This window comes from Camelus bactrianus, chromosome 20 (assembly GCF_048773025.1).
Source record: "Camelus bactrianus isolate YW-2024 breed Bactrian camel chromosome 20, ASM4877302v1, whole genome shotgun sequence".
Classification (NCBI taxonomy): domain Eukaryota; kingdom Metazoa; phylum Chordata; class Mammalia; order Artiodactyla; family Camelidae; genus Camelus; species Camelus bactrianus.
Genome location: NC_133558.1, coordinates 29493171 through 29520787, shown reverse-complemented (window position 1 = coordinate 29520787; position 27617 = coordinate 29493171). Strand labels below are relative to the sequence as shown.

At 36.2% G+C, this 27617-nt stretch overlaps 1 protein-coding gene across 1 annotated transcript in view; it reads right to left on the bottom strand.

Annotated features, from left to right (window-relative positions):
* Positions 1-3754: 3754 nt before the first annotated feature.
* The window catches only part of CDC5L (cell division cycle 5 like), a 38324-nt gene continuing 14461 nt past the window's right edge, over positions 3755-27617 (bottom strand). The window contains exons 9-16 of the mRNA XM_010973829.3: positions 24725-24873; positions 22909-23071; positions 21088-21252; positions 19799-19879; positions 18749-18991; positions 16624-16821; positions 6912-7124; positions 3755-6161 (exon numbers count right to left, since the gene is read on the bottom strand). Of these exons, the coding sequence (XP_010972131.1) occupies positions 6057-6161; positions 6912-7124; positions 16624-16821; positions 18749-18991; positions 19799-19879; positions 21088-21252; positions 22909-23071; positions 24725-24873 (1317 nt within the window). The 3' untranslated portion in view covers positions 3755-6056. The remainder of the gene's footprint in view (positions 6162-6911; positions 7125-16623; positions 16822-18748; positions 18992-19798; positions 19880-21087; positions 21253-22908; positions 23072-24724; positions 24874-27617) is intronic.

Here is a 27617-nt window from a genome sequence, read left to right as displayed (position 1 = left end):
TCAAACTTTTACTCCCTCTTTCACTCACCCACTATCGTGGTGGGCAAAACACTTCCCAATTTTAGCCATTGTTCTCAAATTGGTCTACCACTCGTTCCATGAATACCTGTTGGCTACCTTAGGATTCTCCTGTTCTTAGGTCTGTCAGATGCCCCATTGCCTCCTTTTATTTTTCCTGCACAGACACAACAGCACACAGGTCTTGTGCCTCTTAGTGGTTTATCCCCACCCACTCATATTTTTGAGGCCATGGGGATATCTTGCCATGCAGTTGTGTTGCAAATGTTGTCCAGGGGTTTCTGGTTGCTACATATTTATGTGGAGAGTAAGAAAATTAAAAAAATCTGAAAGATGTTCCAGCTACAACCATCATTCCAGAATTTGGTTTTCTAAATATATGTATGTATTACTGATAAAAATAAAAATTTTCAAGAGAGAATATTGTCTGAACTCCCCTCCTTGGCTTTACCTCTGGCTGCAAATGTGGAATAAAGAGGACCCAAAGAAATGATACAGGACTGCAGGAAGGAGAAGGAACCAAAGAAACACTTTCAACAAACACCCTAAGCACAAGAAGCCAGGCAGAGAGGAAAATCTTGGATTTACACCTAAAGATTAGCCACCAGAGACAACAACTAGACGAAACAAAACAGCTCTGAATGGTGAAACAGGACACACATCCTGGAGATTCCCAAGAGAAATAAAGGCGTTGTTAGTGGAATTAAAATTGGTTCAGACAGTACAGCTTCATTCTTTACTCAGCTGCTAAGAAAAATACAAGCCTGAGTGGGATTTTGGAAAACAGTGGTTGTCGTGCCAGCTTTAAATCCACCCTCATGCACTGCACTTTGTGATACTGGAGTTGTGACCTATAAACATTCCTCCCTTGCCAGTGAACACATTACTAGGCACTGTCAGTAGAAGGCACTTCAAGTGAAAGGGGCTTCACTTCTGGTTCTGGTGCTTTTCCTTCTTGCTCCTGATGCGGCACTGTCAGCATGTGGCTTTCTGGCCAGCCGGCAGCTTCTCTGCCGGTGGTACACACTCTCCCTAATTTTGCTGGCACCCCAGGAGGTGGCTTTCCCCTAAGTGTCACTGGCACCCCAGCAAGAGACTCCTAGCGAGTCTCCCTGACACCTTAAACTATGGCACCTCAGCAAACTTCCCCACACAGTGGACCACACCACACCGTCCTCTCAGTGAGAGCTGAATCTCAGTCCTGGGGGAGGAGGAGGAGGGCTCTTCCAAGTTGGTTCCTTTCCTGGGGACTCTCAGTCTACAAGTAGAGGCTGTGTCCTGTATCTGCTATCCTTGTATTCTTTAGAGATGTCTGCCCCATCTTTGTGGTTAATCCCCTGTTAACTAGTTAATAATTCTTCATACTGAATTTTCCCTGTTCAAATTACTGGTATGATTTCTTTCTCCTGAATCAATCCTGAACCCTAAACGATATCATAATTATTTGTAAAATTTACAAGAGGATGTATATTTTCTAAATCACTAAGAAAATTAAACCAGGAAATTAAGTCCGTTTAGGAATCGGTGAGAAAGCAATAAAACATGATCACAGAGGACCAAAGTTAGTAACTAACACAAAAGCAAATTGGATTAAACACTCTATTAAAATGCAAAGACTCTCCAAAGAAGCTGAAATATAAAATCCAACAAGACATGCTGTTTAAGAGAAAACTTAAAATTATATGAAAGCCAAAAATAAGGGGACAGATAATAATTTATGAAGCACATATAAACAAAAAAGAAGAGAAATTATAGTATCAAAGAAAGTAAAATTCAAGGCAAAAACCATAATTAGACACAAAGAATAACTTAAGACTAGTAAGTCTTCTTATGAATTGTACCTGACACAAGAATTTCTGTACTAAATAACAGTATCAAAATATATAAAGCAAAAGCTTCTAGACAAGATGAAACTGAGAGAAATAACTATAATAGGAGACTCTAAGACACTATTAATAGTCTATGGTAGTTAATAACCAAAAATAAGAAAACGAAATTTGAATAATTAAAGTGGTTGAACAGATACACATTCACCTCTGTCTCACACAAATTGAATAAACATTCATTTAAAACACCCATAGAACACTTTAAAAATGTTAGGCCCCAAAACCTCAATAAATTCTTAAAAACAAAAACCACACAAGCCGTGTTTTCAAGGTAAAAATCCTGTCAGTAGCAAAAAATTTTGAAAAAAAAAGTCAACCACACAGAAATTTTAAAATATTGTTAGTTATTGAAACAAAAACTTAAAACACAAAGATAAACTACTTAGAAAATAAGACACATCAACATAGCAGGGATGTGAACATATTTGTAATTGGAGATAACCAAAAGCCTTTAATGCTTTCAACTGTATACAAACAAAAACAAAAGTTACAGGGAAAAAAATCTAGAGAAAACAAAGGAAATAATAAACACAAAATGAGAAAGTAATACATTTTAAAACAAAATCACAATTGATAAACAAGTCCAAACACCATTTTTTTTCCCTAAGGGAAAAAAGATACCTTTAGCAAGTCTAAGCAAGGAAAAAAATAAGAAAACGGAAGAACTAAGAAAAGGTAAATTTCTTATAACTTAGAAGTAGCAAGTTTAATAGAAAAGAGATTTTATTCTCTTTCTATTAAAGTTATCTAATAAATGTGTTATATTTCAACAAAATGAAAAAATTTCTGGAAAAGTATAAATTACTTAAATTTAGTAAAAAGAACCACAAAATGAAAAATACATTTTAAAACAGAAATTTTTAATTTACATTTAAAGTTACTTAAACTTAAAATACCTAACATACTAATAGCTACAGAAGAAACTGAGGTTATCAAGAGTTTATTTCCTAAAAGGGCTCTGAACTCAAAAGTTTTATAGGCATGGTCCTTCAATTTTTCATGGGACAAATCACTCCCATGCTATAATATAACTGCTTAATGTACAGAAAAATATATACAGTTATCATACTCATTTTACAGAGCTAGCAAAATCCCTGTATCAAAACTTGGATGACAGCCCAAAAGACCAAATTCACTCATGTAAAAATGCTATTTTCATTAATAAAATATTAGCAAATCAAATTCTCTAGTACCAACAGGGAAGTCACAATTTAGGAGAAATGTATTCCAAAGGACATCCCCGTATTTCAAAACTAATTTTCCCAGAAAAATAAATGTAAACACAGGGGGTACAAGGTTGGACAGCATAAATCTACAATCACTATAGTATATTTTTACTTTGAGACCACTTTTTCTTATCTCATCTTTATTTCTAATACTTCAAGAGAGGACTCTCACTCATAGTGGTGGTTTCTTTTGGCTCTTTTATCATATTTAATTTAGGTCCCAAAGATACCGATACTTAAGCATGCTTCTGAACACTAGTTTTAACACTACCATTTAATAATGCCTGTAAGAGAATATGGTTAACAGTGAATGTTAAAATAGCCACCCAAATCGCTCTCAGAGTGTGCTGGTAAAGACCCTGGGTGTCACCGGACACTAACACAGGACGATGGCACATCTGTTTACCAGTTAAACTGCCCTGCTATGAGGTAAAATCATGAGCAGTTTATAATGCTGTAAGACTGCCAGTTCTGAAATGATGCAATTCTTGGTCATTTTTTAGGGTATAAGTTTGTGCATTACTTCAAATTTCAAAAACAAAGTGACTCTTTATTAATATTATTAGATCAACTATTTTTAAACCATATAATTCAAGTCTACATAATAAGCAAATAAACTATAAATCTTTTTTAAAAATTTCTTTTTAATTAACCAACCTGATTCTAGGCGTTCAAAGATGGTTTAATAGTGGAAAATCTTATTAAAGCATCATCAACAAATCAAATGGGGAAAAAAAAACCATACAGTTATCTTAGCAGATATTCAAAAAGTGTATTTGACAAAATTCCAGGGCCATTTGTAATTCAAATACTTTAAAATCTAAAAATAGAGGGTATTTCCTTTCTAGATAAATATCTGACTCAAAACAGGCAGCCTAATGGTAAAACACCAGAAACATTAAAACCAGAAACAAAACAATGTCTACCATCATCATCATCATTTAACATCTCAGTCAACAAAACATGCAATAAAAATTAAACTATTATAAGAAACAACGTTATCATTATTCATGAATGATACCAAAGTATTTCCTAGAAAACCCATTGCAAAATTGCTGGAAAAAAGAATACTAGAATTAAGTGACTAGATACCATGAAAATATAACTTTATGGTCTGATGAGACCACAGAATTATTACTGCTCAAACCCTTCCACCTTTCTCCACCAGGACTGGCTGTATCCCTATTTGAGTCGCTATCATTGTTTGCCTGGATTACTGCATCAAGCTCTTCTATTAACCGGCTTCCCTATCTTCGGTCTGGTGAAATTATACAGTACAGCCACAAGACAAATCTGATTGTGTCATTTCTTTGCATAGAATCTTCTCATAGCTTCCCATCATAATTAGAGTAAGATCCAAATTCCTTATCACAGCCTCATAAGGCCCTACCCAACCAGGCCTTACACAAACGCCATTCCTCACACTCTAGCCATATGGTCCTCCTTTCCGCTCCTCAAAACATTAGGAGCTTTGTGCTAGTTCTTCACCCAGCCAGCATTACTCTTCCCTTAAACCTCACAAACTTGGCTCCTTTTAATACATCAATTACATCTAATCTTAATCAATTACATCCCTTCTCAGAGAGCTCTTTGATCATCCAACCTAAAGTAGCCCCCTAGTCACTATCTCCCATCACCCTGTTTTAATTCCCTCCATAGAGTCTAAAGTTCATGCTCTGATCTTTTCCCTGTATGTCTGGCTTCTCCTCCCACTAATGTCACCTCCATGAGAGCAAGAACTTTGCCTTAATACCTGTTCATGGCCAAAACTTAAATAAGTGCCTGGCACACAAGAAGGGCTACTCTTCTTCTCTGAATCTTAATTGTCTGTCATTATTAACAGATTTTAAGCCCCATAAAACAGGAACCATTCCTACTTTAGTCATTGTTTGATCACCAGGACTCAGATACTGGCTATACAGTCAATAAATACCTGATGAATGAATGAATAAATGAATGAATCCCTCCTTCCCTCTCTTTAACCCTAGTCGTCTAAGATAGGGCAAACTTCTTTGGTGAGTCCAACACATTACTAGCTTATATTGAACGTGTAGCCAACTAACGATTTCATATGAACTGTTATAAAGTTAGATCTTCTCACATCTACCCACTCCCCCAATTCTACACTTGTGTGTGACTGACTTAAGATAAACACAGAGCCTTAATAAAGTTTGATAGCACTGTTGAAATTAATCTTTAAAATGCCTTCACCAAAAAAAAAAAAAAAAACAAAACAGTAATACATCAAGAAAAACTAGATCTTTGAGTCCTAATCCATAACTGTGTAAGTAGTTGGGCAGAGAAGATACCTCCCTAAAGTTATACTGGGGGTAGATGGGGGGAAACCTGAGGTATTAAAAAGTTAATCTATCTTAAAAAAAAAAAAAAAGTTAATCTTATCAGTGTGTAGAGAAATGATCATTCTATGCTAAAATGGTCAAAACTAACAAAACCACAAGGATTGCCTCCTAAGGATTTAATTAATATACTGGATCGCTATTTGATTACCATAGTTACTCACTAAATATGACAGAGTACATATTTGCTGGTTTGTGGGCACTCTGAAGTATCTAATTACTTCAAACAAAAGGCCACATTCTCAATTTTTTATATTTTGTTTTTATTCAAGAGTTTACTCACAGGCAGCACTTTAAAATCAGGCTTTTAAAATTAAAGGCCAAAACTGGGGAAAAAAATTGCAAATATGACACTGCTAAAAGAATGATCATCTTAATAATTTAACCCTAAAATGTCTTGTGGAGTTAAAGTCTTTATTCATAAATGTGTAAGATCAATATCATTTAAAATAAACAACTGAAAAACCACATATCATGGGCAAATTTGTCAAAGATAAACATCAGTTTCAGCCTTGCAGGGTATGAACACCAGCAATTAATTCATCTTGTGACAGAATATAAACTATCCTTCAGAATTTGGCCTTTAAAGTCTCTTTCTCCAGCAGCAAATCAGCGTATCTATGCTGAAGTTCCTTTTCTCTTTCTTGTTGTCGTTGAACATCTTCCTTTAGACACTTGAAGAGATAAAAATATTAAATAATTATTTCATATGTAAGCACACTGAAAATTAAAAATGTTATGGTACTTTGTCATCTTACAAACAGCTGAGTTAAGTCAAGACTCTCAAGAGGCAAGCAGTCCCCAAAGAGAAATAAAAAGAGCAACTATTTTTGCTATGAAACCAGTGCTGCAGCCATTCTTTGGTCACATAACTATCATCTTATAAAATCCCTGCTGCTATCTCAAAAAAGCAAGCCATTATTGTCTCATCAATACCCACAAATGTGCTTAAAAAAGCCCTAGCTGCCCTTTATCTGGGCAGGGGCTATCATGGACACCTGGCAAATAAAGTTAAACCAAATCTGGCCAAAGGAATTTGATGCTTTGGGATGACTGGCTATATTACCAGCATTCTAAGTTACAAAACAAAAAGACACTAATGTACCCTGGAGAGCTGTATGAATGGGATCCAATTAAGTTTCAGGGGGACAAATCTCAAGGGTTACTTATCCCACTTTACAGTGTATCTATATATAAAACAGAAAATTAGTAAAAGAAAAGCCTATGTATCCACAACTGGCCTGGTCTATCCATCTACACACAGGCAATTGTGGATTAGAAAGTCAAAAACTTTAGGCTCCCACTGAAAAAAGCCAGACAGTATCAACTGCAGAAGACAGCCTGGACAGGAAGGAGAAAAAGGAAAGCCCTGATAATTCTTCACAGCCCTCTTTCTAAGCAATGCTGCAAGGCACTAATGTTACCTCTAGCCTCCGGGGAATAGCAGAATCTTCATGTTTCTTGAGTTCTTCAAAAGTGCGTAACTCCAAGTAAGCCTGCTCAATTTGGTCCCATAAGTCATTCAACTGTTTCATGAGCCCCATTGCACGAGACTGGTAACCCCCAAGCAAAATTTTCATCTTCTTTTCCATCTTTGCAGCTCTCTTGGCTTCTGTTGTCATGTGACCTCTGTTTATCTGGGGGGTGGGGGGGAGTGCACATCATCACACATGAGAAAAGCAGGCGAAATAACGACTGAAAATGCACGCCTGGTCATCTACTGCCGCAAGCAAAAGTACACTGGAGTTCCTTATGCTTCAGCTACCTTAGTACAAAATTACGCTTAGGGTCTGTCTTGCACCTGAATGGTTTTAGTCCCAAATAAGCTATTCATAATAACTTTACCCTTGATTCAATCTCAAAGTAGGCTTGAATACCACAGTATGGGGAAAACTAATCTCTACCTACAAAAATAACTTCTGCTATCACTAATCTGCAATGATTTGGGGACTGGCAGCAACCCACCTTCACCATCTGTATCTCAAAAATGCACTTCTATATTATACGTCCAGAATATTTTAATAACTGAATAATAAAGAGCATTGCTGTGATCAAAACATAACCTCCTCAAACTACAAAATTACTCAATTATTTTTCTAATGTTGTAATTCTAACTTTGGCATAAAACCCACAAAGGAAAGAGAACATCACATTTGGCAATAAAAAAACTTTAATTTTTGAGGAGCAAATAAACACCACAAAATTAAAAGAAAAGACAGTTTTCCTGTTAAATAAGTATACTGAGCATAGGTGGGCTGCCTCCTCAGATCATTCTAAAATTAGAGGAAACAAATTTAAAATGCATAAATTCAAAAAAGAATTACAGAGGGACAACAGAAGATTTCAACAAAATTCTGGAGCTGACACAGAAAGGCAGAGAAAGCCCCAACTTAGACGGCAAGGAGAGGGGGCTGAGAAGGCAGCACGTGTGCAATGCAGAATCCCATCCCATCAGCAAAACACCTTCTCCAGGTGTACATTCTGTACCCCATGATATAATCACGTCGCCATGATCTGGAAAGTCATGTTCCCAACACACAACACTTAAAATTGTGAGGTCAAAACCTTAGGAATAATTATGAAATCTGTGTTAATTTCTTTGTGTCTCCCCTCTCCCCTCAAACTGATTCCGTCAAGTGACTTCTATAAGCAATCAAAACTAAGTGGTCTCAGGGTAATATAGCCCACATGACTCTATAATTCATAATAATGTAACTAAGAGCACCCCATAACAAAAAAGACAGTGTGACAATTTTTTTCTGAAATACTAAATATGATAAGTAGAAACAGTACCATGGGAAAATACTGTCAAATACAAAATACTGACATGAAAAGTATACACAGGATTTTTTTAAATATTTAGAAATAAAATCACCAACACAAAACAGCTTTCCCTGATAACAACTTTGAAACATCCACTTCAATGTGTAACATCTGATTTAAAAACAAACACGTTGGGGGTGAAGTTATAGCTCAGTGGTAGAGTGCATGCCTGGCACGCACGAGGTCCTGGGTTCAATCCCCAGTGCCTCCATTAACAGTAGGGGAGTAAAAACAAACATGTCAATCTCAATGCTTTCTTTAAAAAAAAAAATGTAAGACCACCAAAAAACACAGTGCTCCCCAAAATATACAGTACACTTGTACTGGAAAAGAAGTACTTTATACCCATCCATCTCCAGCTTAGTTGACTAGAAATCAGACAAGTCTATGGCAAAGGGGGTGGCAGGGAAGCAACATGTTGCATGCGTGCCTTCAGAACGTGAGATGGAGATAAAATTTACAAAAAGCTCTTTTAAAACCATTCATATCTTCAGCATTTTATAATAGCTAATAAGCTTTTATTCCACTGCAATTCACTTGAAGACAAAAATCCATGAATAAATAATGTACTTTATAAAGGAGCCATTTCCCTCTAAGAGATAACAAATCAAAGTTCATTCCTCGGCCATGATATGCCTTCTAAGGGTCAGGAAGTACTAGGTAAAGTCAGCAGCACAGTAGAGTCGGGGACTGAGCCACACTTTCCACCCGGCACTGCCACCCAGCTGTTTTGAGTTGATGTGGGTTATTTAACCTCTGTATCTCCATTTCTCCATCAGTAAAATGGCAGTAATTGCTAAAAGTTATGAAGTTTAAATGAGATAATGTATATAAAAGCCCTTAGCTGCCCAGAAACTGGCATAAAGTAAGCAGTCAACAAATGTTAGCTCTGATTACAATTATTATAGGTTTAACCATTTTGCTCTCCTCTCTGATGGACCAAGGGACTAAGGATAAGACTTTACAACCCCTTTTTAAATTTCAACTTTAATAAAAAATGACGTGGACCCCTTCCTGGGAATAAAAGCAAGGAAAAATAGCTGTTCTTTCTTTTAAGTGAGCAGTTTGCCTCTTGAGGACCACCACACCAAGTAACGGGAACTGGAGCACATCTTTTCAAGCCAATGCTATTCAAAGCTAAACTTCAGAATTACCTGTAGAGCTATTAAAATCTACCAGTGCGGGGAGGGTATAGCTCAGTGGTAGAGTGTGCACTTAGCATGCACGAGGTCCTGGGTTCAATCCCCAGCACCTCTGTTAAAAAAAGATAAATAAAATCTACCAGTGCTATAAACCCAGAGACCCTTATTTAAATGGTCTCAGACCATTTTATTTTTAAAGCACCCCGTGATTCTAAGAGGCAATCAGAATGGAGAATCCTCTTTAAGCCATTGCCATTACAGAAGCTAGACACAGCTATTCTCCCTTAAAGAGACCTATCAACTAGATCCATGAGTTAGCTGCATCAAGTTCCTTATACTATTCAGCATATTCCAAAAATGCCAACATTAAATACTCCAATACATGTGGATTCAAATACATCCCAAAAAACAGAATTTCAAGTTAATACATATAGTGATTTTTTAAAAATTAGTCATACAAATTATCATTTTCATTGGTTAAGATAATTCAATTAGCTATACACTGCACTTTATGGAAATTCAATTTCCAACCTGGTGTAACAACATAATACTTACGCTCAGAGTGTTTAATTAGTCATCAAGGCACATTTAGAATGATTGGTACCTTGTATCTGGGAATTAATCTCACCTCACAGTTGAGTCATTTATTATTCTCAAACCACCAAAGATTTTAAAACTGCAAAGTTGCTAGCTTCCATTTAATGCCAACAATTTTATTTAATTTAGCTCAATCTTTATTAAAGTCTTCTGGCTCAAATATTGTGCTAAGATTCCAAGCAAATATAGAAATAAATTACACAAGAAAAAAAGTACAGAAAAAAATTAATGTAGTCAAATAACCATATAAAGTTAGTATAAAAATATAAAGAAGAAATGGAATACAGCTTTTAATGTTCAATTTCAGCTTGGTTACCTTACATCTGCCATCTAGTCATTAAAATGTGAAGGAAGCTATCTGCATACTGGTAAAATGCTCAACCTATGACTGCTCAATACACTTTAGGAGGGAAAAAAAAACTAACCTATAACGTCTGGCCTCTTTCTAGCCAATAAATCTCTCAAGCATGAAATGCACATGCATACATGGAACAGAACTACCTTAAATCAGCCCCAACTCCCTTGCCCTACACTCACACACACACAGAAACAACATTAAAGTCCAACAGAGTATAGAAACTTATTGTTTAAAATAAACAGAATCGGAAAGAATCAGACTCTGATGTAACCAGATTAGTATTTCTAAGCCCTTAAAACACACACACACACACACACACACACACACACACACACAATTAAGCATTAGCAACTGCCCTGAAGGAAAACTTATTTTGAACAAAACAGTACTGGCTTAAGGAGCTTGTACTGCCTCTTATAGCTGATTTACCAAAAGTTCTCTCCCCAAAATGACTTTCAAACCACTGCATTTATAGCTGATTTACCAAAAAAGTTGTCAAAACTTTTAATCCAATTTAGCTAACACTAAGGGTATTTTGAACCTAAGAGACACGGGAGAGAATTCCCATTCACTAAAACTTGGTATTTGCTAGACGCAGTACCTCATTTAATCTTACATTATCTCAAACTCTCACTTCCATGAGACTAAAACTATTACCCACCCAAATGTTACAGGTAAGAAAATCTGAGACCCAGAGAAGTTAAGTAACTTGCCCTAGGCCACACAGTAACTAAGTGATGAAGCTGTGCAGTTGCGTCTTACTCCAAAGTCCAACAGATCACGCCATACCACAGCTAATAAACCAGATGTCCTCCCTCCCTGCCTCAGCCCCTGAAATGCAAACGTGCCTGAAGAAATTCAAGCTGTGGGATGAAATGGCTTAACGCCACCAGACTTCACTGAAAAACAAATTATTCTCAAATTATTCTAGACATCGTAAACAAGATCTTAATTAGTGGATTTGTCCATCATTTTTTCCTTGATTTAGATGTCAACCTGTGCGTAGCCACTTATAAGAATTTTGACACTGAAGAAAAGCTTTTAATTTCCCCAGCTTATATTTTTAAATTCTTAATTCTTTTATTCTTTAACAAGCTATAAAATTATAGGAAAACAAACATCTCTCAGAAAATTTGTATGAGGAAAAAAGGTTATTTTAACAAATTTTTCAGATGTTGGGCAGAATATAACTAGCCTACTTGGAGATTTTGCCAAAGCTGATCTTTTGCCACAGACTTTAAATGAGAGCAAGTGATGAAGTTTCTTTTTGAGTGATACTTATACCATTATACTATTTAAATAAACAGAGTAGTATATGACGATCCCAATTTAGTTATAAACACCTACCTCCTTTCACCCACACATACATATGTGTGAATGTCCATATATTAATCTTTTTTAATCATATTTAATTTTATATATATACACACACACCCCAGGATGTTTAAGGCAATTATGTATGGATAGTAGGGTTTTCTCTTCATTTATTTTTTTCATTTAAAATTTTCTACAAAGTACAGGTATTATTTTTAGAAAAAATGTCTACAAATGTTATTTTTTAAATGCATAGAAGAGAAACTGTCTAAAAAGGACTGGCCAGAGACCAATGGAAAACTGATGGTCCCCAGGAGATGAATCAGTGGAACTGTAAGTGTTTCCTCGGGTCATTACAAAAGGGGGCTGTATGGGACTTATAAAAGTGTAATTGTTACTTTCAAACTCACTAAGTTTGTTAAGGTTACGAAGCTAATTCCAAAATAAACACATTATCCTTGGGTCTCCAATACTGTCTTCAGTTAAAGTCTGTTACAGTGAGGTTCAGAAACATTAAGAGCATCCCTCACTGAATTCTTGCTTGGGGACCCAGAATATAACCTTATGCCACTGGAAAAACAGGTTTAAGGATACAGAAAATAAATATAAAGTTAATGGCAGCTCCACTTCCTAGTCCATCAATCCACAGTATGATCCTATAGTAGCAAACATGTGGTTCAACCACCAAAATGTTTGCAAACAACAAGAGTTCACGAGTGACTCTGCTTTAATCTCCACACTGTTCATCAGCATTGAGTTCTAGCAGTGAACCATCTCTATATTGAGATGCAGATCCAAATAAGTGATTATCGTCAGCACCTAGCGGACGATAGGTCACATCACATTGCATCCCTGCAAAGCAAGCTAAGCAATAAGGCAAAACCTTACTAGAAGCTTTTTCAAGAACAGTAATGTACCAACAAAGGAATGCCGAGAGCATTTTACATCTGCGTAATTTAGGAAATGAAACAAGATAAACTGCGTGAAACAAATTCAACTCATGTTGAGGCATAACAAAGCAACATGGTTGTACCAAGGAAATCTCTGGTCCAGCTCTAGAGTTCTTGCTAGAAACAACCAAAAAATCTGTCAATGCCTTTACGGGTCATGGCAGAGAGCAGAACGTGAGAAAGAGCATCCCAGGGTACTGGGAACTTCTTTCATGCCACCTCATGCCACCCCTCTCATCCCCCCCCCAGAAGGGAACATAAGTGTAGACCTGCTGAGACACTACAACATGTAATCCCTCCACCCAGAACTGCCCACCAACTTAATTTCTACCCTAAGTTTTCACTCTTTAAAGTATTAAGGGTATTTTTTTCCTGTGTAAAAAAAATCTGAGTTTATAATGAAAATCATTGAGAAAATAAGATCCATTGTGCAGCCAATTTTGCTGAAATATAACCATTCAGTAAAGTCAGGGGTCCCCATAAGAGTTCTACAAATACACTGAGAAGGTTTTTAAATGTGTTATCTGTGTTCTTTAAGTTACTTTATTTCCAAGAAGTCAATGTTACATAATATTTCTTGACTAAATTGACTGTGCCAGTAAAACACAGAGAGAAGTATTACTTCTGGACCTAGTTTCCACCTCTAAGGAAAGCCTTTCCATTTTTATAGCTAACATGACAAAATCGACTTTTCAGCCAAACTTCCTCAACACAGCAGTTTAGATACTATTTCAAATACTATTAAATTTAATGGCAGGCCTAAATTCAGACTTCTCATTTCATTTTTGCACCTACTGGAAATTATTTCACTCAAAATAATTATGTCTTTAGATGATTTCCTATTTCCACTTAAAGTGGAAACAAATTAGAACACTTTAAATTCTATTTGCACTTCCCAAATACAGTAATGACTCATTTATCTGGCATCATCGGAAAATGAGGTTCTCCACATGAAGTGTTTTCCAGGTAGATGAAGTCCACAAGAGCAGAGCACTCATCTGCCTTGTTCCCTGCTACCCCCAGGGCCTAGAACAGGGGCTGAATGTAGGAGATGCTCAGTAACGTTCATGGAATGTGCGGTTAAATAAAGTACTAAAGTTCTTTTACTTTTAACCATTTGATGAAAACCCTTATACAATTACAGCCATCCCTCTTTTTTGTTTTTTTAAAAACACGACACTGAACAGAAATTAAGCTCTTCTTATTAATTTGGGCTATCACTATAAAGAGCAATCACTCTACCCTGCCTACCAGACACGTGCAATGTCCTCCGAAGCTGTTCAAATAACAGGGCTTTTTGCCACTATGTTTAAGTGGCCTCAACACGTTATGCTTTTTGAAGCTTTTCCTTTTCTGATATTAGCTGTCGTTTCTGTTTGCAGCTGCTGCCATATTTTACATACAAATGTCTGGTGAGGTTCTGAAATTAATTCTACCTCCTAAGCAGAATAAAATAAAATACATGGACTTGGTTACAATTCATAAGTCTTTCCTGCTTACTTCTGACCTGTGACTACACTCTGATTCTATTTATTTAACAGACTCCTTGTACCACCCACAACATTCTACATAAAATCTGAGATGGTTCTATTAGTTTTAAATGAGTATCTTAAGGATTTTCATTTAGTTCTAAGTTTCAAATATTAATCATGAGTAATGGCTCGAAGACCAGCTCCAATTTAAACCTCAGGGCATGTTTTTTAATCCATTTAGGATTAAAGCTGGACTTCATCTTACTTGATATGCTGTGATAGGGCCATAATTTAGATTCACTGTTTCAGAGTTCATGGCAGCAAAACTCAAACACACTGGCAGCCATGGTGTATATGCTTGCGCAGCAAGGCATAGCTCCCTGAACCTAAGAGTGGAAGGATAATTTAAGTACAGCCTTTAGTTTATATAAGACAACTGGAGTTCCTTCCCCACAACAAACTTTGAATAATGTTTATAATTTAGCAATCAACTGAAATGATGAAAGAATTACCACAAATGAAATAAAATATTTATGTATTTCAAACCAGTAGAATTGTATCTTCAAAAACTAAAATAAGCTAAGATAAACCTCGTTCTGAATTAGGGATGGATACAAATAAAATGGGGGATTTGTTTATTTGGGTTTTTCAGCCTCTTTTCTTCTCTTTAAAGATTTAATGAACTTTCATGTGAAATAAGCACAGTTTACTAAATTAAAGGACTTGATTACGTGTTCTTTAAAAGCAACTAGCTGGGTAAACAATAAAGCAAGTTATCCAGGAGTCAAGAAAAGAAAAATTACTTCAGACTGTTTTATGAATATTCTTCCAAAATCACCAATCCTTCAGCAAAAATAGTTCAACGGAAGATTTCAGTTCCTGGTACTGAACTGAACAAAGAGAACCACATGTTTTTAATGGTTGCTCATGAACGACCCAAATAAATCTCCAAAAGAACAGCAGTGGTTCTCTCGGTATTTTTCCCTTCAAAACTCACAAGACCAATTCAACATAGAAATAAAAATTACTGTACTTTATGGCACCACTCACTTTGTGACACATTTATTTGCTGTCATGAAAGTCAGTGCCTGAACAAAGTAAACGAGATTTAGGGGAAATTTTTCTTTTTATATTTTAAACAGCACAAAATGTCCTTACCATTTGAGGAAACAAGAATTTACCCACCTCAAATGAGGAGATTTTCAAACTAAGTGAGAGACCTAAGTATTTATATATAAACATTACAAGGAAGATTTCCAAACAGCTTTCCAATCAATTATGATGCTGACCTTAGATCAGAATTACACTAACTACCACTTATAAGAAATGAAGCCTACACAACAGAAAATATAACTTAAATTTAACCACTGATGTTCTTTCAGCTTTCCCTGACTTTGTGAATTAAAACACAGAGCAACAGCACACCCTGCTGGAAATTAGTCATATAGCTAGAGTAGTCAGCAGCACTGGACCATTAAAATTTTACCCAAGATGAGAATTACTTCAGAAACTCATTTCCCACTACATGATAAAAGAGGTTCACAGTATTACCATTAGGTGCCTATACATGTGATCTTACAGGTAAAATTAAGAAATTAAAGGATATTGCTTTTTCCAGCTCATTTCCCTAGCCTCACACAGCCCCAACTACCCCAGGTGATTTTACTATTTTTTATTTTAATCCTAAACAAAAACATTTTAAAATCTACTTTCTGTAAAGAGAAACTGGTAATCAAATAAGGAGAATTTGAGGCCACTTTCTAGTGTGATTGCCTAAAGCACCCCTAGCTCCTTCGGAACCCAAGATATCTTGGCCTCAGAAACATCCCTGAAGACTACCGTTAAGAATTCACAAGGCAGCCTAGTAGTCTGTGAGCCTCAATTTACACACCATTGGCAAAATGCCTACACAGATTCTGGAATTCAAAACATGCAGACCATATTAAGAAACCACATGCCATGAAACTCCCATCCAGCATACTTCAACATTTGTACAGACATGAAAAATCACAGAAGCCATTGTCAACAACATAATCCAGCTCAGTGCTCTCTCTATAACAAACTCACAGGAATCAGAGGATGAACAGGAAGGAACCAAAGTTTAAGTGTGCTCTCCTAGCTACAGAAAGCAAGCTCCCTGGGACACTGAGATCCTTCCTTAGAGAAAACAGCTATCCTAGCATTGATCTACATTGTTCTGAGCGACTAGTGTTCACTTCTTGGCTCCTTGCTCCCATATCTAAAAGGTTTTGACTGACCTGTGGTCAGCCTGGAGGGCACTCTATCACAAAGGCCAGCAACTCTGAAAACCCAATGAAGAAGGCCAAGGAAGATCAAACACTTCAGTGCAGTTTTTCGTTAAGAAGTACAAAAGTAACAATTACCTTAGATCTTTTTTCTGAAGTTATCTCCAGTGGTATTATTTGGTTTATTATTTCAATCAAAGTACATTTAAATTAGAATTTTAAAAGGATACCAACCTCAAGCCTCTTTTCCAGTGACTCAATTCTGTCCTTCTTGCTAGCTAGGTTGGCCCGTGTGTAGCGGCTCTGCCCAGGAAGATACAAAACTTGACTGTAGCATTCTTCCCACACTTGGTTATAAGCTTCACTTGAGAGTTCTCCATGGCTCATACCTTGTTTTACCACTTCCATCTCCTGTACCAGAACGTCCTGAGCCTGTTCACAGTAATAATTTCAGTAAGTTTGAGTACTAGAGATACTTGCCATCAACAGAACACTTTAAAAAACTAGTTTTTCCTCCTTTGGGCAAAGACAAGGAGCTCTGGTTGACTGTTTTTGGAAGCAGGGTACAATACCTAAGCAAAATGAATTAAGAAGCCTATTAAGCCAATGCAGATCTGAAAAACCAAGTATCCATGTATTAACCACAATAATATAAACACCCTTAGCCTTCACTCATAACAGCAGCTACCATTTCTCAGATATCTACTATGTGCTAGGTACCAGATTGAAAATTTTTACATAGCTTATCACCAAACACCACAGCCACCCTTACAAAGCAGTCAATATTAACCTCACTTTAAAGTTGATGAAATGATGGCTCATGGAGATTAAACAACTTGTTCAAAAACACTAGTAAGCAGACAAGGGAGGCTCATGCCCAGGCCAAAGGGCACGGTGCTACTTCCTCTCCACCACGCCGTCTACACTTCGGACTTCACGAGATCACAAAGGGGAAGCAGGCGTTTTTTTGACACACGACCTTTTTCTCATCTGAAAGAATACCCTTGACACTGCCAGAAAATGAAACTGGAGGCACAAATCAAGTAATGATGGATCACAGACCAGTTTTTGTTCACTATAAAAGAAACAGTTTAAGATGACAGAATGAGGAGGATTGAGATGGACAAGCCTGGGCTCCAATCACAGCTTTAGCATCTAAGCAACTACCTGAACTTACTTAACCCCCGAGTCCTCTCTCATCTGTAAAATGGAGTAACATCTAGCATGTCTGTTACGAGGATTAAGTGATACAGTATACACAAAGAGCCTATCCCAACACCAGACAGACTCCGTGAGCACGCTGCATGAACTTTTTTCAGCCCTTTGCTTCAAAGCTCACGAAAAACTGACAACTACTTTTTGTGCTTTATAGAATGTTTTTGATCATTCCAGTAACATCAGAAAATAAACACAGACCAAAATATATAAAATCAAGATGAATAACCAGCATAAGATAAATTTAAACAAAAAAAAAGGACATCTTTTCTATAGGAGACAGTTTAAAACAATACTTCTTAGGAGAAATAATGAAAACAAACCAATTTTAACATACTTAATGAAAATCTGACACTTTTTTCCTTATAATATAGTATTTCACTTTGAAACTGTATATAGTAAAAATTTACTAAATCAGCTCTTGTGCTAATTAGGAGAGAGTAAAGCTAAATTCTATTTAAATTGTCCATACAGAATCTGCTAAGTAAATAGCTGCTTCAAATTCTTTTTGGAATAAGTAAGACTATAAATAGATAAATAAAATATAGGAGGATATGTAAACTAATGTGTAATAGTTTCAAATAATTCCAAATCACTACTAACTGATTATTTTCAAAAGTCAGAATCTGTCCCTTATAGAACCTCTATTAGCAACGTGATCTTTATTTCAAGTTTCCATACAAACAATGGAAAGTTTAGGGAAATGTATTTCCTAAATTCCATCTTCCCTGATTCAGTAAACAGTATTTCCTTTCTTTCAACAGGTGAAAGGTATAATCTGTAAGTATTTTTAATACAGTCTTGCTTTTTCACAGTCTTCTAAATAAATGAGGTTTAAGTAGGCATTCCGCTCTATTCGGAGACAGCAGAGTTAAACACAGAAAATGGCAACTGTAGCAACTGTCAATCAGGCACACAACCAGGAAAGAAAAACACCTTGCCATCAAACCAGTGTTTACCTGAACACGGGGAAGAGGGGGCAATTAACTCTGTCCTTCTCATAACGCTTAATATGAACACTTATCTCCTAACTATGTATTTCAGTTGTTTATGACTATCAATATGGGAAAATATGTTAACGTTTATCCATGATACACAGTACCTAACAAATACTTAAATCACACAAGACAGCAATATTCAATACCTTTTTCAACTCTTCTTTGGAGAACTTTTCATAAGGGTTATGTTCCAGATAGGCAATGTGCTCTGCATTATTGGTACCAAATCCTACAGTTTTTCCTTTTTTATTTCCAGATGGTTCATAAGGGTGATGGAGAAGGTCATAATGAAGCATTGTGATCATTTCCTTTTTGATTAGCTCTTCACTTTTCTGTAAATCTGTTAGAGGTGGTTCTACATTTAAGGGTCTTAGAATAGTTTCATTTACCTAAAATTTTAAAACAAGTGCAATTATCAAACATATTACTACACATACTAATGTTATTACTAATGTTACAAGTTATTACTTGTTCTAGCATGAATTAAATACAGGCACACCTCATTTTACTGTGCTTCACTTTACTGTAATTTGCAGATAGTATGTTTTTTACAAATTGAAGGTTTGTGGCAACCTTATGTTTAGCAAGTCCATTGGCACCATTTTCCCAACAGCATTTGCTCACTTCATGTCTGTGTGTCACATGTTGGTAATTCTCACACTATTTCAAACTTTTCCATTACTTTCTATTTGTTACGGTGATCTGTGATCCGTGATCTTTAATGTTACTACTGCAAAAAGATTACAATTCACTGAAGGCTCAGATAATAGCAATTTTTAGCTACAAAGACGTTTTTAATTAAAGTACTTTTTTTGGGGGGGGAATATAATACTAAAGCACACTTTAAAAACTTCAGGATAGTGTCAATGTAACTTTTACATGCACTAGGAAACCAGAAAAGCCACGTGAGTCACTTTACTGCCATATTTGCTTTATTGTGGTGGTCAGGAACCAAATCCACAAAATCTCTGAGGTATGCCTATAGGACTTTAACATTTTCAAAGGAAATAATTTTTTTTTCTTCAAAATTCTTATTTGTACCAGTGAAGCATTTCAAGAATGGATCTGGTAACTACTTTATTATATTCCAGAAAGTAGATGAAATGTTATTTTATAGACTTTACAAATAATATAAAAAACATCAATTGCATAAAAAGAAACTTAAGACTTCCTAAGCCAGAAATTCTAATACTTACTTCTGATGGTCTTGGCAGATCTTTCTGGACAGCTTTGTGCATTCGTTTCATTTCCTTTACACGCTCTGCATCTCGCATGGCCTAAAAAATTATTTTTATATCCATTTTTGCAACTATACAGTATCTGACACATTTCAATAAAGCTGAAAACACTGTAGTCTATAAGAACATGTGTATTCAAGAGATAAAGCAGTAGAAATCTTTGTTAAGTTTGTAAAAAGGCAATATAAGGCCACTGAAATTAATCAGTCTATTCATTCTCTCATTCCAGTAGAAACTAAGAGCTTCCAAAATTTACTAGGAGCATTCGCTAAATTTACATCCTCCTTCTAGCAGATAATCATTCTTTTCTTGTCTAAATCAAAATCCTAAATTTAGAGGGGACATTTCCAACCTTTCCCTTCCACCTCAAGCTACTGATTTCTAATTTAAAGAGCCAGCCAATGAATGTGTTTTTCCTGAGTCTTAAATTATGAATAACATGGGTTAACAAATTAGAATTTCAAACCATTTCTGAGAGTAAATGTAACTCAAAATAGCTAAGACAACTAAACACAAAAAGTATTATCATATTATTTCCCATCAAAAAGTACATTTACGTGGTTTCCCTCTAAAATACCATTTCCATTGATGCCATTCTCACTTCAATCCCAGGAAATTACTCAATTTCTAAAACCATCTTGAAATGGACTATAGCAAGAATTCCTGAAGGAGGTCACATGATCTGTCTTAGGTCAAGATTTACCACTTTCCAGCCATGAGACCTGAGAAAGTTAACTTAATTCACCTGAGCCTGCTTCCTCATTTCTAAAATGAAGCCAATATCTAACCTATTTATTCCCCTGGTTGTTATGTGCAAATTATAAATTAATGAACTGGAATATATATTAGCACAAGGTGTTACTAATATTATTCCACCACACTCTAAATTTCCAAATTCACATTTTTTTTATTAGTTTACACTGACTTAAAACCATTTACTCAACCAACCCAAGATGTACTTGTTTCTAAGGCTGATCAGCAACATCTTTTCTTGGCTAGAGTGAAAGGAATGTCTATAAAGCTACCATACGTATTTTAAAGCAGCATAATGAAATTGACAGAGGGTGTTTAAATTGTTATCTACAACAATATACATTTTAAGAATACATACCAAGATATTCTAAGTTTATTACAAATTAAATGAGTGCATATTATTAATGATGTAAGTAGTTTACTTTAGGGTAATTTTTTTTAGTACTGAAGAAACTTTAAGCAGCCATCCTGAGATACATAACAATCATCCCCACCTGCTTCCGTGCATCCACATCAGCAGCATCTTCAATGTAAGTATCATCTACTTCACGGTCTTCCAGTTCCTTCTCAGCATTTTCTGGTAGAACAATTTCAAAGTCATTCTTAGGGGCAGGAAGGCCCAACAACCCTAAACGGAGGTGTTCACGAGATTCTCTTTCCTGTAGAAAAGAATTGGTCCTTCTCAATTCATACACATTAAAATATTCAACTAATATTCTGTAAGTTTCTTAAAAAATAATTAGCCTAATTTTAATTACAGAAAAATGATCCCTAACGTCAGAGTTGAGACAAGATTTTGTTTAATTTCTATCTCCATTTCTTCCCTATATTAAGACCAGTCATAAACTTTGATTTGTGATCAATGAAGTTACTATGGGGTATTCTAACAGAAGGTTTGAGAATTACCTCTGCAGGGGCAGAAAAAAAAAGTCTTCTGGGATTTCCACTTAAGGATTTCTGACACTGAAATTTAACAGCAAATGAAAAGAACAACTTCAAAAGTCAATTTGTCCTTGGACTAACAAAACCTAAACTGAAAAGATGCCTGAATTTGTGTGTGCGTTTATTTTTAATGCAAATACAAGATAATACACAAGCCAAAGAAAATAGCTCATAGTTCCCAAAACCAAGTGCCTGGTACCCCAAGTTCTCCCCACTACATCCTCAGCTCACCTTTCCGTCTCGTTCCCCACTGTTCCCCTGCACGTATGCTAGGTGGGAGAACCAGATGAGCTGCTAGATTCAAAACATGCTCCATGCTTACTCATGTTGTGGCCTCCATCTGGGACTGCCCCCACCCTTCTCCTGAGTACACTTCCTCAATGAAGGCTTTTCTAGTACCCACCCAACAAATGCGATTATTTCTTTCTTTGGCCGCCCTAAGCATGTTGGTTTTACTCAAAGGGCTTATTTTGTTCTTATATTACAATTATTTTTGGACTTGGTTTAACTGCCCATCTCTCCAGAGCATCAACTTCTTTAAGACAAAGGACATGTTTACTCAACTTTAGATCCCCTGAAGTGTCCAGATTTGTGCTCTGCACATATTAGGTTCTTCATTTGTTTAATTCTTCTGTAGCCATTCAGAGTTGGCATTAGCTGATATCAATTAGGGTATTAAAAAAATTCTCAACCAACCAAATCTATACATGAAGTTAGAATTAATTTGTAAACTGGAAAGAGATCATCACTGGAACTCATTTTTTTTTTAAATCTCACAACAATCTTCTGTGGCTTAAGATAAGAAGGCCCAATAGTGACATAACAAAAGCAGTAACATGAGCAGAAACAAAACTATAACTTCTTTAACTAATTTTCTACATCATCTTGCAAAATACACAAAAGAAAACTTCACTAAGGTGAACAAGTAACATCAAATTAACGTGGCTTTGAGATCTAGACTGTCTTTCTGAAAGCATACAGCAAGCAGAGGAATCAAGCTCAAAATCTACTTTATAAGGCACTCTGGAAACTCAAAACTAATTTTACAGAAATAGGAAAGAATAAATAAATCTATCATTCAAGAAGTATTAATTAGTAAATGATAAAAATTGAAATCACAAAAGATATATGGAGCATTATCAGCAAAATCAATATTCAAAAACATATTAAGAATAAGAAAAAGCAGGCTTGTAAGACCAAAAAGTCCCCCTTCTCAAGTCCTACAAATCATTTTCCTTTTCTGGTGTCCACAGGTGTTTAGAATCTTAGGGTATATGCAATATTCAGTAACAAGGAGAAAAATTTTAATTTGGTACCCATGAGATACTAAAAAAAATTTTTTTTAAGAGTACTAAAAGGGAATTGACACGTACCATCTGCTTCACATAAGAGGGATCACTGTAGTCTGCCATTCCATCCTCAGGATTAATGTTCAACTTGTCTCGAAGAGGAGTTCTACCCGGGGTGGAGTTAACAACTGGTTTGGGAGTTGTCCCACTTCGTGGAGTCAGCCCTTCAGATCCATGAGAAGGAGTCCTAGAAAGACAGAAATTCCAATCAATAAAAGTGCCAATTTTATTTGGATTGTGCTTTCAAATGTTTTTCACACAAAATATTTTACAAGGAAAGCAAAAAAGAAATTTTCCAGAAATTCTGACTTCCTACCTGGTTTAAAGTTAGACCTCTAGGTTAAAATAAAAGTTTAGTTCAACTAACTTGGTATTTACATGTACTATTTTTATTTTAATGACTTCAAATAAAGTCATTACATCTGACATTTTCTTGCCTTATTAACTAGGTCTATCAAACATTTTTTAACCTTCTCCTGACACATCAGGGTGGCTAAGAATACACAGTGGGGAGAGAGGGTGGCCACCACACTAAAGACCCCAAATGACTTTGAGTTCAGTGTCTTCAACTTCTCATTTGTCTCCTCCCTCCCTACAGCTGCTGGTTATTCCACCATCATCAAAGGCGTACATACTTTTAAGTAGTTCCTCCATTTTGTTTGGAAATCAATACCAGGCTTTTAGAATCACATCTAAATATGAATAGTTCTGAGTAAGAGCTAATAAATTCTCCTAGGAATAAAATCCAGTCTTTGCACCTTATATTTTAATTGTTCAAAGCTTTCTTTTTTTTTTTTTTTTTGGTTGCTTACTTCCTGTATCTTGGCTGTGTTCCAGACAGGTGGTGCTGCCAGACAGCTGTCCCCAGAAGTGAGGTGAAGTGTTACCATATAAGACATGACCCCTGCCTGCAAGGAGCTTACAATCTAGTTAAGAAACAAGACATACACAGGAAAAGAAGGATTAGGCTCTCTTCCAAGCCTAATGAAAGTGCTACATGTTATGTAAGGTTTTGGCTGCCAGTGTCTCTCAATCCTGCTGTCATGTATGGCTGTAACAGTCTGAGATGCTTCCCGTATGCTTAACAACCAGGAGGAGCACATAGCCTAACATTTAAAATGAAAAGTAAAGCCCAAGTATTTCCAACCTTAATAGCTCAAATTCCATTTTAATACGAATTGCCTCTGTAATGTCTGTATCTTAAAAATTCTTCTTTAAAACCAGTAGCTTAAAACAAAAGAAATATAACCAAATACTGAACTCTGACTCTAGTTAATGATATGCATGAGGAAATGTTTAGGGTAAAATGGACTGATATCTGTAACTTACACAGAAATGCATTAAAAAATAAGATGGATTGATTGATGGATGGATATGTGATAAAGCAAACATAGTAAAATATTAACAACTACAGAATCAGGTGGTGGGTATATGGATATTTGCTTTACCATTCTTTCAACCTCTCTGAACATTAGAAATTTTCACAATAAAATGTTGGGGGAAAGGCAATAGTAATACGTGCATAAAAAGTATTACAACTTTTATAAAATTTATCAGATCATCATTAACAGTGGATTGATTTGCTCTTTTATTATACAAGATTAAAACTATTCAGAAACAAGGTGATAACATCAGAAACTCTGAAAAAAGAAGGAAGTGCCACTTGGTATCCAGCCATTTCCTGGATACTATAATGTTACTTGCTACTATGAGTGAGGAGAAATAAAAAGGCAAGTTAAACACTTATTTCCATTCTGTCAACATTACTAAAGCAAATATGTTGTCCAAGACCTCAGATTCAAGTTTTTCTAAAGTAAAAAAATCTGTTTATTTGTAATACCTGAACGGGGTAGAAAGAACTGTGTTTGGAGTCTGTACAACCTGCCGTTGTGGAGTCACACCTGAGAAGTCGCTCTCGTGCAAAGGGGTATTAAGTCCGCCTTTTAACGGGGTGTCCACGTTGGTCAGGGCCATTAGGTTTTGGGCTTCCTGATTAACAAGAAGGTAAAGCAGTGTGTTTCAACAGTTTAGACAGGACAGCAAACACCTCTCCTCTGGTCCTACTACACAAACCCTGAAGCAGGCAGAATTCTTATATATTTTCTCAATGAAAACCAAAAGAGAAAATGAACACTCGGCCATGGCAGAATTCAGTAATTCCACTCCTTCTGCCAACCTAACATTAGCATGTCAGAAGTTTTAGAATAAAGTTTTGTAGTCAAGAAATGCTTCTGTGGCCTCACATATGAAATTTCTTTTACCCAAAAGCTTTTCCTATTACCCGTGCCAAGCCTCTTTACAATCAAAAAGAAGTAAGAATGCAAATTCCCCCAAGTGAGCTTAGGCTAAATGTCAGAACACCTAGGTTTTAGGCTTTATCACTAATCTTTATCCAATCTTCATTAGTCTCTCTGAGTCTCAGTTTCTTCTACTGGGAAGTTAAGATACTACTAACTCACCTATCCACTTTACAAGAAAACTCCTGAGGGCAGACTCCTTTCTGAAGTCTAGCCTTTAGTCCCCCCGCTATAACCCTGTACTCATTACTACCAATGCACCCACAAGTCTCCTAACTCCTAGCGCAGGGCCTGTGGCAGGCTCTATTTTCCAGGCACAACCACATCTCTCATCTCACATGCTCATCTTACAATCCAACCTTGATACTCGTCCAATCAAGAAGTGGGGTCTGTGTCCCCTCCTCTTGAATGCAGGTGGGCTTGTGACTCCCCTGCAACTAACAGAATAAGCAAAAGGGACAGTGCTTCACTTACAAGGCAAGGTTAGGAAAACTACAGCTTCCCACCACACTCACTACAGCACTCACATTGGAGCCTTGAGACACCGTGGGGGAAGTTCAACTATTCTGAGGCCACCATGCTGTGAGAAAGCCCAAGCACATGGAGCTGCCACATGCAGATTCACTCCACATTCCCAGGTGAGGACCCAACTCACAGTCAGCATCAAACACCAGACATTCCAGATGATTCCAGCCCCTATCCATCAAGTCATCCCTAAATGCTGAGTCTTCCTGGCTGAGGCCCTAGACATCACAGAGCAGAGACAAGCAGTTCCTTCCATGCCCTGTCCAAATTTCTAACCAACAGAAACCATGAACACGAGAAAATGTATTAAGCCACTAAGTCTGGGGGCAAAATGAAGGAAAGAGGAGCAGGCTTATTCCCCTATTCTGTATGTCTTTATTCACGGAAAGAACCTTGGCTTTCACATTATCAAAGTTTCGTGTGTGTGTGTTCTTTTTGCTATTTCAAATACAAAGCATTTTTCCCCAACTAACCTCCCAAAAGGCTGGCCAGCTTCAAACCTCCAGGCAAGAGATCAGAAGCCACTTCTCTGGGGAGTCTGACTAACCCAAGAGAAAAGATCTAGACATATTAACATCAAGAATTCCCCAATGATAAATAAGTTACAAGGATGTAATGTACAGCACAGGGAATATAGCCAATATTTCATAAAAAATTTTTATGGAGCATAATCTATAAAAATATCAAGTCACTATGTTTACACCTAAAACTAATATTGTAAGTCAACTATACTTTAATAAATTTTTTTAAATAATTTTTTAAAATTCCTCAATCAAACATCCCAGCCAGTTCAGCCTACAGGGAAGCCTGGAGTCAAGGAGTCCCACCCACACCCAAGAAGCTTCCAGGCAGCTTTTAATTGCCCCACCCATACCCTCTAAACATAAGCAGAGAGCAAAATCAAAAGACATTTGAGGAAATATCAAATATGAAAAATAGAAAACAAAAGAAACAAAGACTATGCAGGGAAAAGAAAATTTATAAAAACAAAGTAAAACCATCATTAATAGCCTCAGAGGAATAAGAAGATTGTCATTAAATGAAATGTTCAAAAACCAAACACATTTAAACAAGCGCTCTTAGAAATTGAAAATTTAAAAACTGAATAAAGATAAAATTCAGAAAATCTCCTGTCAATAAATCAGAAAGTCAACTAAGACAGAAAACCAGAGAGGAATAAGTAACAAAATAAGTCAATGCAAGTGAGGAGGAAATTTTTTTAATTTTCAAAATCATTTCCCAGAATTGAAGGTCGTGAGTCTGCAGAATGAAAAGATCCACCAAGTACCTAGCACAGTGGTTAGAAACAGACCCACACCAAGAAACACCCATTTAAAAAAGAGAAGACCATATAAACATAGCTTCAAGAGAAAGAAAAAAACAGGTTTCCTATCTATTAACAACCTGAATGGCATAGGAGATCTTAACAGCAAAAACAGAAGCCAGAAGACATTGGAGCACTGCCTTCAAAACCATAAACAAAAATCATTTCAATCTGGAATTCTATACCCAGTTGTACTATCAATCAAATAAGAAGATAGAATGCAAGGTCTTAAAAACTCAACTCCCATGAACCCTTCCTCAGAAAGATACGCTTCACTCCTCTTTGGAAAGAGGAGACCCAAGGGACTTCCTAGGGTGATAGTGAAGGGAAAGCAAGAGAACAAGCTATAAACAAGATCTAAACAGTAATGAGTCCGGACTAGAATATTCAGAAGCTCTGGAAAAGACTTCAAGTGTTGAAAAAGATGAAAACACCTAAAATTTGACCAGATGACAGGAGATTTACACAGTAAAGTCTGAACTGAACTGAACTAGAACTGACTTCGTGCTAAGTAATCAGAAAATTAAGGAATTAAATAAAATAAGAATTAATTCAAAGAAAAACAAAATACTGTGCAGTAGAGTCAA